The sequence below is a fragment of the Marmota monax genome, unplaced genomic scaffold (assembly GCF_021218885.2).
Source record: "Marmota monax isolate L192 unplaced genomic scaffold, Marmota_monax_Labrador192_F-V1.1 WCK01_AAM20220418_F8-fsc00003, whole genome shotgun sequence".
Taxonomy (NCBI): domain Eukaryota; kingdom Metazoa; phylum Chordata; class Mammalia; order Rodentia; family Sciuridae; genus Marmota; species Marmota monax.
In genome coordinates this window covers 26117621-26133873 of record NW_026694084.1, presented here as the reverse complement: position 1 = coordinate 26133873, position 16253 = coordinate 26117621, and the positions used below count along the sequence as shown (strand labels likewise).

General features: G+C 34.6%; 2 protein-coding genes across 2 annotated transcripts in view; one reads left to right on the top strand and one right to left on the bottom strand.

Annotated features, from left to right (window-relative positions):
- Mtbp (MDM2 binding protein) overlaps positions 1-10234 on the bottom strand; it is a 71369-nt gene extending 61135 nt beyond the window's left edge. The window contains exons 1-6 of the mRNA XM_046464932.2: positions 9968-10234; positions 9094-9174; positions 4571-4644; positions 4343-4494; positions 2705-2763; positions 549-693 (exon numbers count right to left, since the gene is read on the bottom strand). Coding sequence (XP_046320888.1) covers positions 549-693; positions 2705-2763; positions 4343-4494; positions 4571-4644; positions 9094-9174; positions 9968-10085 — 629 coding nt within the window. The 5' untranslated portion in view covers positions 10086-10234. The remainder of the gene's footprint in view (positions 1-548; positions 694-2704; positions 2764-4342; positions 4495-4570; positions 4645-9093; positions 9175-9967) is intronic.
- The window catches only part of Mrpl13 (mitochondrial ribosomal protein L13), a 37711-nt gene continuing 31692 nt past the window's right edge, over positions 10235-16253 (top strand). Inside the window, exons 1-2 of the mRNA XM_046464939.2 lie at positions 10235-10471; positions 12123-12246. Coding sequence (XP_046320895.1) covers positions 10445-10471; positions 12123-12246 — 151 coding nt within the window. The 5' untranslated portion in view covers positions 10235-10444. The remainder of the gene's footprint in view (positions 10472-12122; positions 12247-16253) is intronic.

Genomic DNA, 16253 nt, shown 5'->3' with positions numbered 1-16253 from the left:
GAAAAAGACCATATTTTCTCACTTTCTTAACTCATCAGCATATATTGCTGTGCTTGATATGAAGTAAATTTCAATAAGCACTGTCTAATAATCATGAAGTTAATAAATCCAATCTGAATAGTAATTTAAGCATCAAAATTAGAATACACAATTGATCAATAGTAAAATATCATAAAAGACAGCACTGTATAATTATTTCTATACTGGCACAAAACAAAAAAAAATATGATATTACAACTGGAGTACACCTACATACATACATCATGCTGCTTGCAGGAAAACATAAGCCTATTTAAAAGTACACAATGAGTCTGGAAAATCAATGCTCAATAGTGATTATAAGTCATCACTAATTATATTTACTAAAAACTTAAACATCCTGGGTATAATGGAAAAAAAAATCTTGATTATTCTCTAGATATAACTCAAAGTTAACACAAAACTTTACCTTGTCACATTAAAATAATTTTGAAATGAGGAGTATATTAAACAGAGATTAGTATGTTCGGATAACATAAACAATAATAACTATGACCAAAGAAGCTTACATTTCACAGTGTTGTGCCACTACAGTAATTTTTGCTGAATGCCATTCCCTCAAATGTTTTAATGCTCCTACAGCAGGTAAACAGTCTTTCAGCTGAAGAGGATCTTTGTCAGAGGGCAATAGTATTACGTCTATCAGTGCTCTACCTAGAAAGAGAGAGAAACATTTTCATAATTTTTAAATATGTTAGATCTGGAAAGTCTTAAAATAGTACCCTGAACAGTTGAATGCTAGGTTTATTGAGAAGATAAAGGAATATTTTAACTTTACTTTCCAAAATTCTTCAAAACAATACACATATTTAGGAGTTCAAAAATTTTAAATGTTCAACATTAGATTTAAAGCTAAGTTATCTCAAAATAGCTAGCATATGCTAGAAAACAATGAACTATATCATAATTACTTGTCAATTATGTAGCAGTGTTAGTAAACTATATACATCACCTCCTGGAGATCATCAATGCTATTGTTGTACTCAACAGAGGAAAAAACCTATGCAATCTCATTATACTTTTCTACACTTAATTTGGTTATCCAAAAGGAAATGAATTAGTTTTAAATTGTGATGCTTAAATAAATTATTTCTCTTTAAGGGACAATAAAACACTCAGGAAAACCAATTATACTGAGAACATCATTAGATTCTAAGAAGGCTAACTTCATATCAGTCTAAATTTATAAAACTATAAATTTACTGAAGGACATGAAAAATCTAAATGAAACAGAAGCCAAATAGTGAGTGTTAATGAAAGTTCTTTAACTGCCCAAACAGCAATTGTGTAATATTTCAATGCATATTTTAAACCTGACATATTTCATTTAAAAAATTGAGGAGTTAGGTGCTTAGCATGGATGCAAGGTTCTGGGTTTAATCCCCAGCACACACACACACACACAAAAAAAAAAAAAAAAACCCACAAAATATGTTTACTTAGCAATACATGCAGTTATTTTCTATGTGGGACTTTCTGCACTAAAATACGATCTCCTTGAATATAAGGATCGGACTGTCAGTTAGCTATAAAATGCTTCATGATTTTTGGTGTCAATAAGAATTTGTTTAAAAATAGATGTGTAATTAATAGATTAAGATTATCACCCATAGTTTTACTATTATTTTAAAAGAAATATTTACCATAGGAATTATTTAAGTAGCAAATATCCTAACTATATTAAAATGAGATTCACTTTCCAAAAATGTATTTTATATTTGTTTTTAAGGTTCATGTCTATATTATTTGTATATACCAATATACTAAGTCCTCTGCATTGAATCTTGGATATATGATCTGACTTCTTAAAATTCATAAAAGTAGATTAGTCCTGATATTATGCACCAGTATATAATATAAGCCCCACCTAAAAATGTGCATTAAAAAAAATCCTTTATGGTCACTATCTATGTTTTACTCCTTGTTATATACTCAGCCCCTAGAACAATGCTTGATATATAATACACACCAAATATCTGCCTAGTAAAAGACCTTCAAAAATGACACATTCAGAAAAGAAAGCCCTTCAAAAGTATATGATGCCAAATTCTACCAAATTTTAGATGACAGCCACTTGACTAACAGAAAGAAAGGTTGGTTCAGGACTAAAAACATTTTTAAAAATAATGCAATACAATACTTCACAAAATATGTTTTCCACTATAGGAAAAAAATAGCTTCTACAAAAAATGCTGAGCAAAGAGATTCTTTTACTGCACAATATTCCATTTGATAGTATGTATACTAACTTCACCATAAAAAAATGTTATCCAAAATATCTAGGTTAAAGAAGCTATTTTTCCAAGAGTTTTTTTTTATAGGGTTAGTGTTCTATAGAACACACTCTGAAAAACAATGGTGCACAGTGGCAAGATTGTTCTTCAGTAAAAACTAAATAAGGAAACAGAATGGGTATTTAATTTTCTAAATTCTAATTTTTTGCTTACCTAAATGAAAATAATAAAAAGAATTTCAATGTCTCAGTAACATACTGTATTAAAATAGTAGAGTACATTTTGTATCAACTTCAATTAAGAAATTATTTTTTTCATTTTGATTTTCAAGATTAAAAGTGAGAAAGACGTTAGCAGAAAGACTAAATATATTACTCAATCACAAAAAAAGTGTAAGATACCAAGTATTGAAAGCAGTTAATAAATATTACCAGGTGCAGGAAGCTTGTCTGATAACTGATGCAAATTTTCAGCACATTCCTCATATAGACTAAAATGAAAGAACAAGTTAGAGGGAAAAAAAAATCCACATATTCATACCTATCTATCTATTTTATATTATCTTAATAGGTAATAATGATCTCTGTGCCAGACATTGTTAAGTGTTAAGGTAAATGCTTTATTTGACCCTGACAACAGATTCATGTGGCACTACTATAATACTAGTTTTAGTGCCACTTTAAGTAACTTTCCTAAAGGTACCTAAGAGTATGTATAGAAACTAGGATTCAAACTGCAGGTATAAGTTCTGACCCACACCCCAAAATACAAATAAAATTAACAATAATAAAGGGAACAACAGCCCTTTGAATTATATTTTTATACTAAATATAGATGATAACTAATGGACAAATATTTTTCTGAATTTTTAAAGTGATCACCACCTATCAGTTTTCTCCATATGATGATTTTTTTCCCTGATAATAGTTTATCACATAGTATGAAGGTATTTAAATCCTTTATTATAAACTGATATTGTTAAAAAAAAAAAAAAAAGCCAACAACAACTTAAGGCATATTATGTTAAACTAAAGTTTTTAGGCTCCCTCTTGTGGAAATAGTTATTAGGTCATTTACCAGAAACACTAACTATGACACTTGTCATCTCTTAACAGTTGTGAGAAAACATGGATTGATAAGAGCTTTTAAGGGCAAATGAATGCACCTTAGAAATTATCTAAAAGGACCTCAACAATCAATGGAGGAGGAAATAAGGGCCAGTGTGCCTGCCCTAAGGTCAAGTAGCTAGCAACCACTTTACTGACTCTTGACTTAATGCTCTTTCCAAGGTTCTACACTGTCTTCCCTCATTAACCAATATAAACAATATCATCTGGAGATAGACAAAGGTAATTTTTATAATTTGTGCAACTTATAGCCATACTACAATATATGAACACTAAAAATGTTTCTGTCATGAACTATTATTAAGAATAAATAAAAAGCACTAATTATGAATCAGAGATGGGACACTGTATGAAGAAAAAATTATCACAACTTGTAATCTGGAAAATCTTACATACTGAACCATAATTTTAAAAACCATAATTAAAAAACCACCACAATTAAAAAACACATACATACTTCTCAAAAATCTTGTGGACTTTAAAAGTATTTTAAACGTTGAAGTTACAAATAAATTTTTAAAAATCATGTATTTCAGGCTCAAAGAACAAAACGAAAATGATACTTTGGTTATAATGATAACTATTAACATTAAATGACATTTCTAGTCAAGCTCTTAAAATATAATATTAGGCAGAACTTATCTTCAAGAAAGTGATGTTAATTAATCACTTTTTATAACTCTCATAATTATGTAAGGTTAAAAAACAAAACATTTTCAGATATTAACTTTTGTATTTTGAAGAATTTTTTTTGAGATAAAAGATCTAAATTGCCCAATATCTTTCACACTGAAGATTTAAAATTTTCAGTTAATTAAAATTTACTTAGTATAGTTGCTAAAATATGCAATCTTCACCCTCCTGGCTTAAAATAACTGTCTACATCTTTATAACCGTCCATAAAATATCTTAGCGATAGTATAAAAAGCATATAAAGCATACTCAGCCAAGGATAAGGATTCCCTGCTATTACTATCTTCTTCTTCAAAACACTCAACAGCACTCAAGCATTCTTCAATATTTGTTTGAAGAACAGCTTCAATCTTATCTTTTTCTGCATCAAAATGTATCTCTTGCCAATCAGAACTACAAAACTAATAAAAGATCACATTAGATAATGTATTCATGAAATTCTTTATGGTAACAAAGACACTGACTAATAAGAATTACCTGGTAAAATCCACAGATTGCCTGCACTGCAAAGAACCACTTCTTGGAACCAGGAACACCACCCACTGAACAGGCTTGAAAACAAAATCACACTTATCAGAAGAAAAGTAGGCATAAATAAGCAAATGTCATAGCAAATGTGCTTAAGAGAATAATGTAATTTTGAAACATATTTGAAATGTTTTCCAAGTTATATATTTATATATATATGTATGTGTGTGTGTGTGTATCCATGGATCTTTTTAAAAATCTCTGATAAAAATGTGGCTCAAGCGGTAGCGAGCTCGCCTGGCATGCATGCGGCCCGGGTTCGAGCCTCAGCACCACATACAAACAAAGATGAGTCCGCCGAGAATTAAAAAATAAATATTTTGGGCTGGGGATGTGGCTCAAGCGGTAGCGCGCTCGCCTGGCATGTGTGCGGCCCGGGTTCGATCCTCAGCACCACATACAAACAAAGATGTTGTGTCTGTCAAAAAAATAAATATTAAAATATAAAAAAAAAAAAAAAAATTCAAACAGAACAATCTACTTAAAGGGCAAAGTTACAACAAACACTTTGCATTAATGTGTCATAACTCAAAATCCACTATTATTTTTAATAACCCTTTCAAACAAATTAATATTTATTATAAAAACTGAAAATATACCTACTTAATCACTGCTGAGTTACTCGAAACCATGTAAGCTATTAAGTGAAAAAAATTCACTCTCCAAAGACCATGGAAGTTTGGTTCAGCCTGGCTGGAGACAAAGGAGTTGCTTCTCATGGAAGTCAGACAAGATGCCAAGTGTCTATAATCATTTTCGTCCAACAATCTCAGCAGAAGACTTCACCTCCTACCTCCTTAAGCAGATAGAAGTCATTGTGTGATGACTTCTTTCAGGAAACATGGGATTCTACTTACACTCCCATTAAGTTGGCCTCATTCCTTCTTGTTAACATGTTAAGAAGCACTGACCTTCCAATTCAAGGTCATCCCTCAAAACTCCTTTGAGACCCTGTCCCACTCATTTCAGTATGTTCCCCTCATTAGTGTTTTAGAGTAATTACAAGTATTACTCAAATTATTATTTTTTAAATAGAATCCTTTTAAGTTCAGCTCCCCTTCCCATTGACTACCATGTCTCTCTTTTTTTGCTTCTTCATGAATTTTCTGAAAGGGCTGTCTACACCTGACCTTCTCCATTTCCTCATCAACATTCCCAATCCCCTTCAAATAGCATTTCAAATCAAAGATGACCCTTTCCACTAATTTATCATTACAACACTTAGCTTCTGTGACACCTATTTTTTTGGCTGCTCTTTTCAGTCTTTTAAATACTGGTGTTCAGCACTTTTAAATTCTGGGATTCAATTTTAGATTTTCTGTCCTTCCCATTATCCATAAGGATACCTCATCTTTCTGATAGCTTCCATTGACATCTATGTATTAATGATTCTATAATCTATATCTCCAGCCATACCCTGCATCAAGTTCCAGACCCATGTATTCAACTTTTACAAAACATTTACTTTGACATTTTGCTAGCTAACTTTTTACACGTTCCAAATAGTGTGTCATATTCCCTCCCAAATCTGCTTGTCTCACTAAGTGGCACCATCACACTGTCATCTAAGCCAGATGACAGGAAGACAGCAAGCATGGTCCAACTACTCTTGATTAAATTTTTACAAAGAAATAAAATACATGAATCCTCAATGTTTCTAATATTTTAAATTACAGTGTGCAAAATAAGTATTTTTATGATTTTTTATTTTCCTAAACATACATAACATTAGGAGAGTTTTAACAGAAAATTTTAAAGATTATGGAATAACTGTCATTTTTCCCATTAATTACTACATTAGGATGGCTTTGCATGGCTCAGCTTGTTATTTCTCATCCCACAAAACCACACAAAAGAAGGTCTGCATAAGAGACTTCTAGCCTTACAAGAATTTCTAGAATGCTCCCAGGAGTTCTTTTACAGATATATTTGAAGCACAAATATAAGAAAATCTTTCCTGAATAAGTGGTACTGACTAACATTATAGCAATTTGAAAAATTAACGAGCGTATTATTGGACTTGGAAAACAAGCTAGGGTAGCACGCACGTTAGAAATCATTTTCTAATGATGATAGTTAACACTGAGAGAGGGGAATTTCTCTAATGTAAGAAAAGAGGAAGAAGTAAACTATACAGTCATGAGAAATATAAAGAAAGTTACCATACTGGGCTCACTCTCCCTGGCATCTACAGAAATTTCCTTCAGCTTTTAGCACTTAGTCTGTTCTGACACTTCTACTTTCTGAGTCTTCAAAGGACATTCTCAGACAGAGGCCAAGAGGAGGAAGCAAAAGTAAAGATAAGCTTCAAAGTAAGTACATGCATTTGTAAAATGTCAATAGAAGCCAAAGGTAGTAAGATTTTTACAAAAAAATATGCAATACCTCAAAAAGTTAAAGCAGATGAGAACAAAGAAAGTCCACCATGTTTAACAATTATGAAGGACTTTTAAGAGAATCAGTAGGAGTTAAGGACAGAAAAAGTGGCATAATTTGTTCAAATAATATATATTAATAAGTATTAATAAAATTAATAATATATTTTAATTTTATAATTAAAATTATAAAAAAATTATAATTTTTAAAAAGCAAATAAATACTAAAGAAGTTGATGTGGAGGCATTAATAATGTATTTTTATTCAGGAAAAAAATCCTCCTCATATGTCACATTACCCTGTGTTATATATGTGTTATATAAAAAAGGCTTTGGGGCTATTTTAGTCTTCAGGGGTTTTTGTTGTTGTTGTTTTTTTGTTTTCCACCTCTTTGGGTACTAACGATTGAACTCAGAGACATTTTACCACTGAGTTACATCCCTAGTCTTCTTGGGGTCTTGCCAAGTTGCTGACAGTCTCCCTTAGTGGTTCAGCCTAGTCTCAAACTTGAGATCCTCCTCTCTCATCCTCCTGAGTCACTGTTATATATATAAGTAAAGACCGGCAAGAAAATTTCATAAAGGAACAAAACTATAGCTGAGATCCAAGAATAATTTTCTTTTCTTCTTCTTTTTTCCCAGTTTTATAATTTTATTTGACAATCAGTGCTTAGTCTTCATACCCATTGATAGATTTTTTAAAAGTGGCATTAGGCACACAGTTAACCAAATTATATTTCTTGTTTGGCAAATCTTAATTCTCATAATGTTTTCTGGACAAGACACTAACATATATGAGACATTCCTTATTTCTTGGGCCCAGACATCTTTGTTGAACCTGGTGTTGATACACGATCTGTAATACTGCTGGCCTTCATATCAAATTTCTGGATCTGTATCTAAAATACACACTTCTTGAAGACTATTTCATGGATGCATTCATGAATATTGATGATGCATTCAAAACAAATTCATGAAGCTCCTAGTCTCTATATTCCTGTTTGATGGCAGAATTCTTCTCATCACCATTCTTTGTGGGAGTGATTCTACAGCACTCAAGTTGGAAAGAAAGAGAATGAAGTATTCCATTCTAAATTTACTAGAAATCTCTCAAGCTCTTACTTTCTTCCCAGTCTTGAAAATGTCTGTGATTCCTTAAAGGTTACTGATAGTGACCCAATGATCTCATCTCAAAATTCTTTGGAACTCTGAGGTATTTGTGACAGAAGGCTTTAATTCATTCAGAGTAATTAAATGTTTCCGTGGAAATGCCTATTGATCTGTTTAAGTCTCTTCTTTCCAATTTAGGTCTATACTTTCAAATCTTTACAGATAATTTACCTTGATAATGGGATAAAAAAGGCTTTGGGGCTATTTTAGTCTTCAGGGGTTTTTGTTGTTGTTGTTTTTTTGTTTTCCACCTCTTTGGGTACTAACGATTGAACTCAGAGACATTTTACCACTGAGTTACATCCCTAGTCTTCTTGGGGTCTTGCCAAGTTGCTGACAGTCTCCCTTAGTGGTTCAGCCTAGTCTCAAACTTGAGATCCTCCTCTCTCATCCTCCTGAGTCACTGGAATACAGATGTATATCACCACACTCAGCAGTCGTCAGTTTATTTTTATCACATGTGGTTATTTGGGATTTCATATCTAGAGTATTACCTAGCATAAAATACACTTCTTTAAGAAATATTTTGTACAATAAAAGTTGAGGGGTTTTTCCCCTCTTTTTTAGGCTCTTCAAAACAAATTCATGGAGCTCCTTAGTCTCTAACTTAGCATCCTCTGATTCAATTTCTGCCAAAGCTAGTCAGATGTGTTTTATGGGAAACAAGATCAGAGGTCAATCGGGCAATAAAGGATAGTGGTTACTAGCATGGGGTCTAGAAACCTATATTAATTTTCATAACCATTTTATGATATTGAAATATCAGAAAGTGATGCCTTTTCCAGTTTTATATTCCTTTAAGTTACCTTGGTATCTCAGTCCCTGTTCCAAGTCAACAAAGAATTTATTGTTCTCCTAAATGAGCAAATTAATTGATTGCAATACAACTGTTGTGCCAGAGAAAAGAGAGGTTTATGTTGTACTTACCAGGGAAAGTACTATCATCTGGATTAACTGAAGTACTAATGGTTCTTTTCAGGAGGTGATAAACATTTGCTGCTGTGAAGTCTGAAAAAGTAAAGACAGTCTAACTCCATGGCTCAAGTTACATAACATAGGCCTATTCTAATTTCACTATCAGTGACTCTCAAAATCAATGTATTGTACACAAAATAACTACACGTTGATCAAGATCTGTTCATGTTTTGATATAGTAAAGCAAGAGCAAGCAAACTAAAAAGGCCCCTATTTGTGCATGCCAGTAGTTAGCACAAATCAAAAATTTCCCGCAAAGAACAGGAAATCTGTCACAACACTTTATACCCCACTTTGTACATTTCCCCCTCAAAATGACTGCCTGACCAAAACAAACAAGTAAAACACAATAGTCTAGACAGAAGCACCAAAAAGCAGCGCAAGGTCAAGCAATTAAAATCGCCTAAAATTTATCATTTCTTGTTTAAACTTAGTTGATGTTATAAGCGTCCTCCCATTAGAATGGAAGCTCAAGGTCAGTAAGACCTTGTATTTTGTTCCTTACTGTATTGCCTGTATGTGGGACACGGAAGGCATAAAAATTTACTTTATTGTATACGTTTTCGAAGACCAGAAATTCCATTAAGGTACAAAGGATTTGATCAGTTAAATTCTTACCCTGCCAGGAACTTTTGAGCCCTGGGATCTTGCATCCACAAATTTGTACTTCTGTTCCCATGAAGAGGACACTGCCCAGCCCTCATTAGATCTATCCCACCCAGATTTGCAGCTTCCTGGGACCTATGGTGACCTCTGTCCCTCCCTAGATCACAAACGCAAACATCTCCCGCAAGCCATTCCCGCCGTTTCTCAGCCCCGCGCTTACCCGGCTGCTTCTCGGTACCCTCAAACGACGACGCTTCTGGTGCACGCTCAGTCTCCCCGCTGACCGCCGACGGGAACTTTCCTTCCCCCCAGACCACCAGCAGTAGATACCGATCCATCCCTTCCTTCAGAACTCACCCCCAGGTTTAAGTCTCAAAACAGCCGCGCGCTTGACGCACTTCCGGCTTTCTTTTTCCGCTCAGATCGTTTGGAAATTGTGTCCTCCGTCTGTTTCCGTAGGTTACTGGGAATTATTTTCGGGAATTATTCTATCAATAACTGCCTTCTTTCTTTCTTCCTTGACTAAATCGTTACTGTGGGAAGACTGGAGGGCATCCATAAGTGAGAAGAAGCAGAAGAGTGCTGGACGAGCTAGGAACTTAAGTGCTTTGGTACATGCGTTTCCCGTCGGGCAAGTACTGCTGATGACCCGGCTCAGCTTGGGGTTAAAAAAGGACGCTTCGGCCAGTGGGGAAAGATGTCGAGTTTCTCTAGGGCAACCCAGGTGAGTTCTGACTGTTGTGCCTTGATGGTTGGTGTTCATTACGCTGGCAGAAGGAGAGCGGCGGATTAGTAGTGAGAGTGACTCGGTAGGGAAACCGAGACCCGCAGCCACTCTTGGGAAAATACACACTGAGGGTGGTGAGGACGACCATCACTTGCTGTCTTGGTACTCGTCCCCTCCTTTGTCAGTCAGTGTTTTTCATGTTTTTCTCCCTTCCTCCGAGGGACTGTCAGAGAGATGGTAAGTGGGGACCTGTTGGAGAGTTGATCCAAAGGGTCAGACGTGAACTGACAGGGTCCTGAGAAGCACCCTATCTGTACAGAGATGCGGGTCTGTGCAAGGCAGAAGCTGAGAATCCTCTTCAAGGCTTTTGCAATAAACCACACTACACAAGAGGGTGCACAATCCAGGCCAGGAATTTGGTGCTAAAAAGTGATCAGGTTTTGTTTGAGGATGGAACCCAGAGGGTTTCTTGAAGCATTGAATGTGGGTCGACAGCAAAGTAAGAAGGATGTCTTCATGTTTTTGTTTTTGTGTTTTGGACACCTGGAAGGATGGTGTGCCATCAACTGAAACAGGGAAGGCTGAAGTTGACGCAGGTTTCAGGTGGAAGGGTAGGTTAGGAGTTACTTTTGAATATGTTAGTCCTGGATGACTTTTAGCCCAGTGCTGCTTCTTTCCTGGGACTGTTTGTCAGTGGTGAGATAAATACAGGAAGTGAAGTGTAACTCTTTTTAAAACTTTAATAACAGTTTTGCATTGTGGCAGCATTTGTACGTTTTTATCAAAGTTTTTTTTTCTATAAAACTATTCGTCTGCAATGGGTGGGGGGAAATTGGTCTTTTGCTTATGGTATAGGCTAGTTTGAAGTTTGTGATAATTTAAAACAAAACCACTAGCCTAGTTACATTTTTTCCCCCAGAATTGTTTAATCTCTGGTGTATATGCATAATGAAATCATCTGGTTGAGGTCTTTCTGGATGGAATTTTCTTCGAGTTTAAAGACACTGATGAATACTACAAAAAGAATGGTCTACATGTCTGAAACAACCTAAAGATGTATAAAACAATTTTTGGGGAGGGGGTGGTACCCGGGATTAAACTCAGGGGCACTGGACCACTGAGTCACATCCCCAGACATGCAGGTCTGTGGAGAGCACTATTTGTATTTTATTTAGAGACAGGTTCTCACTGAGTTTCTTAGTGCCTTGATTTTGCCAAGGCTGGCTTTGAACTGGAGACCCTCCTGCCTCAGCCTCCTAAGCTGCTGGAATTATGGGGATGTGCCACCATGCCCTGCTTAAGACAATTCTTTAAAATTTAAATTCATTCAACTTAGCTGTCCTTTCCCAACTACATTGTTTTATATAACTTTACCCTGGAATTGAATTCCTGAATTGTCTTTAGTTTCCAATTGGCCACTCAGCTTTCAATATAATATACCTACTGACCTAAATAATGTGAATAATAGAAAGGCTTTCCTTTTTCAGAAGTAGAAATGAAAACAAAACAAAAATTTTTTAATGATAGTTCTTTCAAAGTAATTGTTGACATTAACTATAGAATACATATATAATCGTATATAGTAAAAAATAGTTATTTCCATTTTAATTCATTTAATTTTTAATTTTTTTCTTTTCTGTGTTTCAAGCAATGGGCCACTTTTGCTCGAATATGGTATCTCTTAGATGGGAAAATGCAGCCCCCTGGTAAACTTGCTGCCATAGCATCAATAAAACTTCAAGGATTACATAAACCTGTATACCATCAACTGAGTAAGTATCACTTTAGCCTGATCATAACAACTATACTTTTAATGCTAGAATAGAATATGGATGAAGTTTGACTGAACTTTGACAAAGGACCCCTTTCTTCCTGAGGATTCTATTTCTGAAAACTTACTAGCACACTAAACTGAATTTTGTATTATTTATGAAAAAGCCATAACAGACCAGTTTTCTTGGCAGAACCCCACTTTATGCCACTGGGCAGACAAAATTACCAGTAGCCCCTCCTTTCATTCTCAGAAGTATCCTGATTTGCACATTACATCTCATATGTGGCTCTTCACATGATGATATGCATTTAAATAGAGTATTTGAAAATAAGGGAAATAATCTTCTGTTAGAAAAATCCTTTTTCCTGAGAAGATATGTGTAGAGCTAGCTATGCACAAAAGCTTAATTTTTAACTGTTTCAAGTAAGTAGATTTGCTTTTTAATATCATTTTTCTTTCTTTATTGGCGGGGGGTACTAGAGATTGAACCCAGGGGCACTAACCACTAAGCCACATCCCCAGTCCTATCTATCTATCTAGCTAGCTAGCTATTCATCTATTTATTTATTTATTTATTGGAGATGGGGTCTCCCTAAGTTGTGTAGGGTCTTGCTTAGTTGCTGAGGCTAACTTTGAACTTGCTATCCTCCTGTCTCAGCTTTCTCAGCTGTTGGGATTACAGGCATGCGCCACCACACTTGGCTCTATGATTTTTCTGAAATAATAGAGAAAATTGTCTTTCATTCTAGAAGAGTTCAGTTTATAGATGGTTTAATTGATTCTATTTACTGTGCTACCTCACTGATGGCTCCTGATGTCATTTTCTGTTACTCATCTCATCTGATCTGTCAATAGCATTTGCTGCAATTGATCATGTTTGTTTAATTTTTGTGATGTATAGTAAACATATAAAGTATATTTTAAAGAAAATTAATAATGATGATGAAATGAATACCCATATATTTGGCATTTATATTGTTTCCTTTTAATTATTTATTTATTTTTTGTCATTACAAATAATGTTGCTTTCAATATTTTTGTACTCTTTCCCCAGTGTTCATGTGGAATAGTTTTCCCAAGGTGTATCCATAGGGCAGGAATTACTGGTACATCGTAGGAAGCTACTGACTTTTTTTTTTTTCTTTTCATATTTGACAATGTACTTTTTTCAGAGGTAATCGATTCACAGTTGAAGCAAAACATCTCTTCAATAAAAGAAATATAATTTCAAGTCTTAGCATTATTCAATACCTAATTTCTGTGCTCAGAAGTTCTCAAAACTGTGCTGCTATAAACACTTGATATTCTGCCTGCAGAATATACCACATTACTCCTCATCTTTAGTAACACTTGATATTTTCATTCTTTCTTTCTAACTACTCCTAGATGTGAAATACTCTTTGTAGTTTTAATTTGTATTTTCCTGATTATGAATAATGGCTCAGTATCTTCTCACTTAGTCCTTGGCCTTTGTAATTTCCTTATCTGAAATGCTTGTGTGTGTCATTTATCCATTTTTCTTTCAGGTTATTTGTCCTTCAATAAGTTGCGTATGTCATTATATCTCCTAAATACCTCAGGATACATTGCCCAAGAATAGAGAGATTTTTCTCTGTAACCAAAATGTTATTGATACACCTAAGAAGATAAAGAGTAATTTAATTATGTGGTTTGATGTCACCATTTTTACATTTCCAAAGTTGTCTCAAGAATTTTCTTTGTTGTTTTTTTTCCTGGGGATGGGGGGTGCGCAGTAACTGAGGTTTGAACCTTGGGCACTCTACCACTCAGTTACATCCCCAGCCATTTTTAAAAATATTTTTATTCTGAGACAGGGTCTTGCTAACTTGCCCAGACTAGCCTACAACTTGTGATCCTCTGACCTAAGCTGCGCAAATAGTTCATATTAAAAGCACCCAATTTGTCAAGAGCTTTTTTATAGCTATTGTATGTTTGAACTAGGATTCTCCCCAAGGTTTATTTATTGCCATTAGTTGTTGTATCCCTTTAGTTACTTTTCCAATTGAAAAATCCTTATTGTTTTCCTTGTTTTTGAGGAATCCAATCTAATTTTTATGGAGAACTTTTTTCTGAAAACACCATCTTCATTTGTTTCCCAAGATGCCATTTTCTGTTTCTTGTCCTACATTAACTCTTTCTCAGTCCACTTGCTGTCTTCACTTTTCTTTGAACTCTCAATTACTTTTCTTTCACTAATAAGGGCGAGTGCCACAGGCTCAGTCTTTGAACCTGTTCTCATTCATTACGTGAGCAATTTCTGTCTCATGAATCTAAAAATCATCCGTATGCTAATGCATCCCGACTGTGTGTCTTCAGTTTTGATCCATTCCCTGTATTCTAGACTCATAACCAATTTCTCCAAACTAAATCTTCCTTGGTATTTAGTAGACTTCTCTAATGAATAAGCCCATTTGGAACAATCTTGCTCCTGATTTCTGGTACCCAAACCAGCCTGTTTCTTTCCAGTTTTCCCCATCTCCATGAATAGCATCCGTGTTCATTTTGTTATTCCGGTTTGCAGCCTTTCTTTTGCTTCATTTGTGACTCCTCTATTTTGAGCCCCCCCCCCTAAATATTTATCTTAAAAAAATAGAAAAAAAATGTCTGGAATCTGGCACCTCTTATTATTTCTCCCTTCTACATTGATTTTAAGCCATTGTGCTTTCTATCATGTTTTGCCTTCATGTAGCCTTTTCTACACAGATCAACCAGAGTTATCTTTTCCAAATGAAAGGCTAAAAACCCAAATTCTGCTAATGCCCTGCAAGGATCTGTTAATGTGGTTCCTATTAATTTTCCAATATTGTTTTCTAACTCTCATTCCTTGAATGGACCTCTCAGATCTGTTTCTATTTCATTAACTTGCCTACCAAACAGTTTTTGCCTCAGGGCCTTTTCACATTGCGTTCCCTCTGCCCGAATGTCCCATATATCTACATAGCTTATTCCTCCACATCTTACTAATTTCTACTCAAATTATTTATATTCTGAGTGAGCCTTCCCTGATCACTCTGCTTCCCCTTTTACTCTCTAAATGTTTACTTTGCTTTTTCTTTAAAGAAAAAAAAAGCATTTGTATATCACTTAACATGTGAGTATTTATTATCTACCTTCCTTCATTAAAATAAGTTTCAAATAGATAGGAACTTTGCCCGTTTCATTTACAGCTATAGCCCCAGAACCTGTAATAGTGTTTGACATACAGTTGCAATGTGAGAAATGATTGTTGTATGTTTGTTTGCATTCATAAATATGAGTTCTGAAATTGAAAGAAATACATTTAGCTAGAACTTTGGCATGTAAGCTAAATTAGATTTCTGGATCTGTGGAGCTGGGGGGTGGATAGGCATTTGAAATGATTTGATTTGGGTGAGAATAAGGATTTATGATTTTCCATATTATACTTGCTACTCTAACCTTTTTCTCCACTTAATGAAAATTTCAGTAAAGTATCAAAATAATCTCATACCTTATAAAATATGCAATTAAGTATATGAATCTAAGGATTTTTATCATTTTAAATCTTTGTTTTTTAAGCATCTAGTACAATGTGTGACCCAAAGGATGCTTATCAGAAATAGTTTGTGGTGTGACACTTTCAAATAGATATTTTGTAAATACAGGTGTTCTTGTTATTCCCTAAAGTTATGTTCTATAAAATCACCTTGAATGCTGGACTAGTAAATCCTGAACCATTGCTTGTAAGGGAAATATTGGTTTAAGTTCGTCTGAGTAGCCCCTGGATATGACTTTTTCATCAGTCAGTATAGTCAGTGCACTGCATTTTATGTATATTTTCAGTCAATACATAACTTTGTTTATGTAGGTTTCTATACACACACACACACACACACACATATAATTTTTTTTCCCTCAGTACTAGGACACTGTACCACTGAGTTATATCTCCAACCTTTTTATTTTTTTTTGGCTGGCTTCAAATTTGTACTTCTTCTGCCTTAGCCTCCCACATAGCTGGCATTA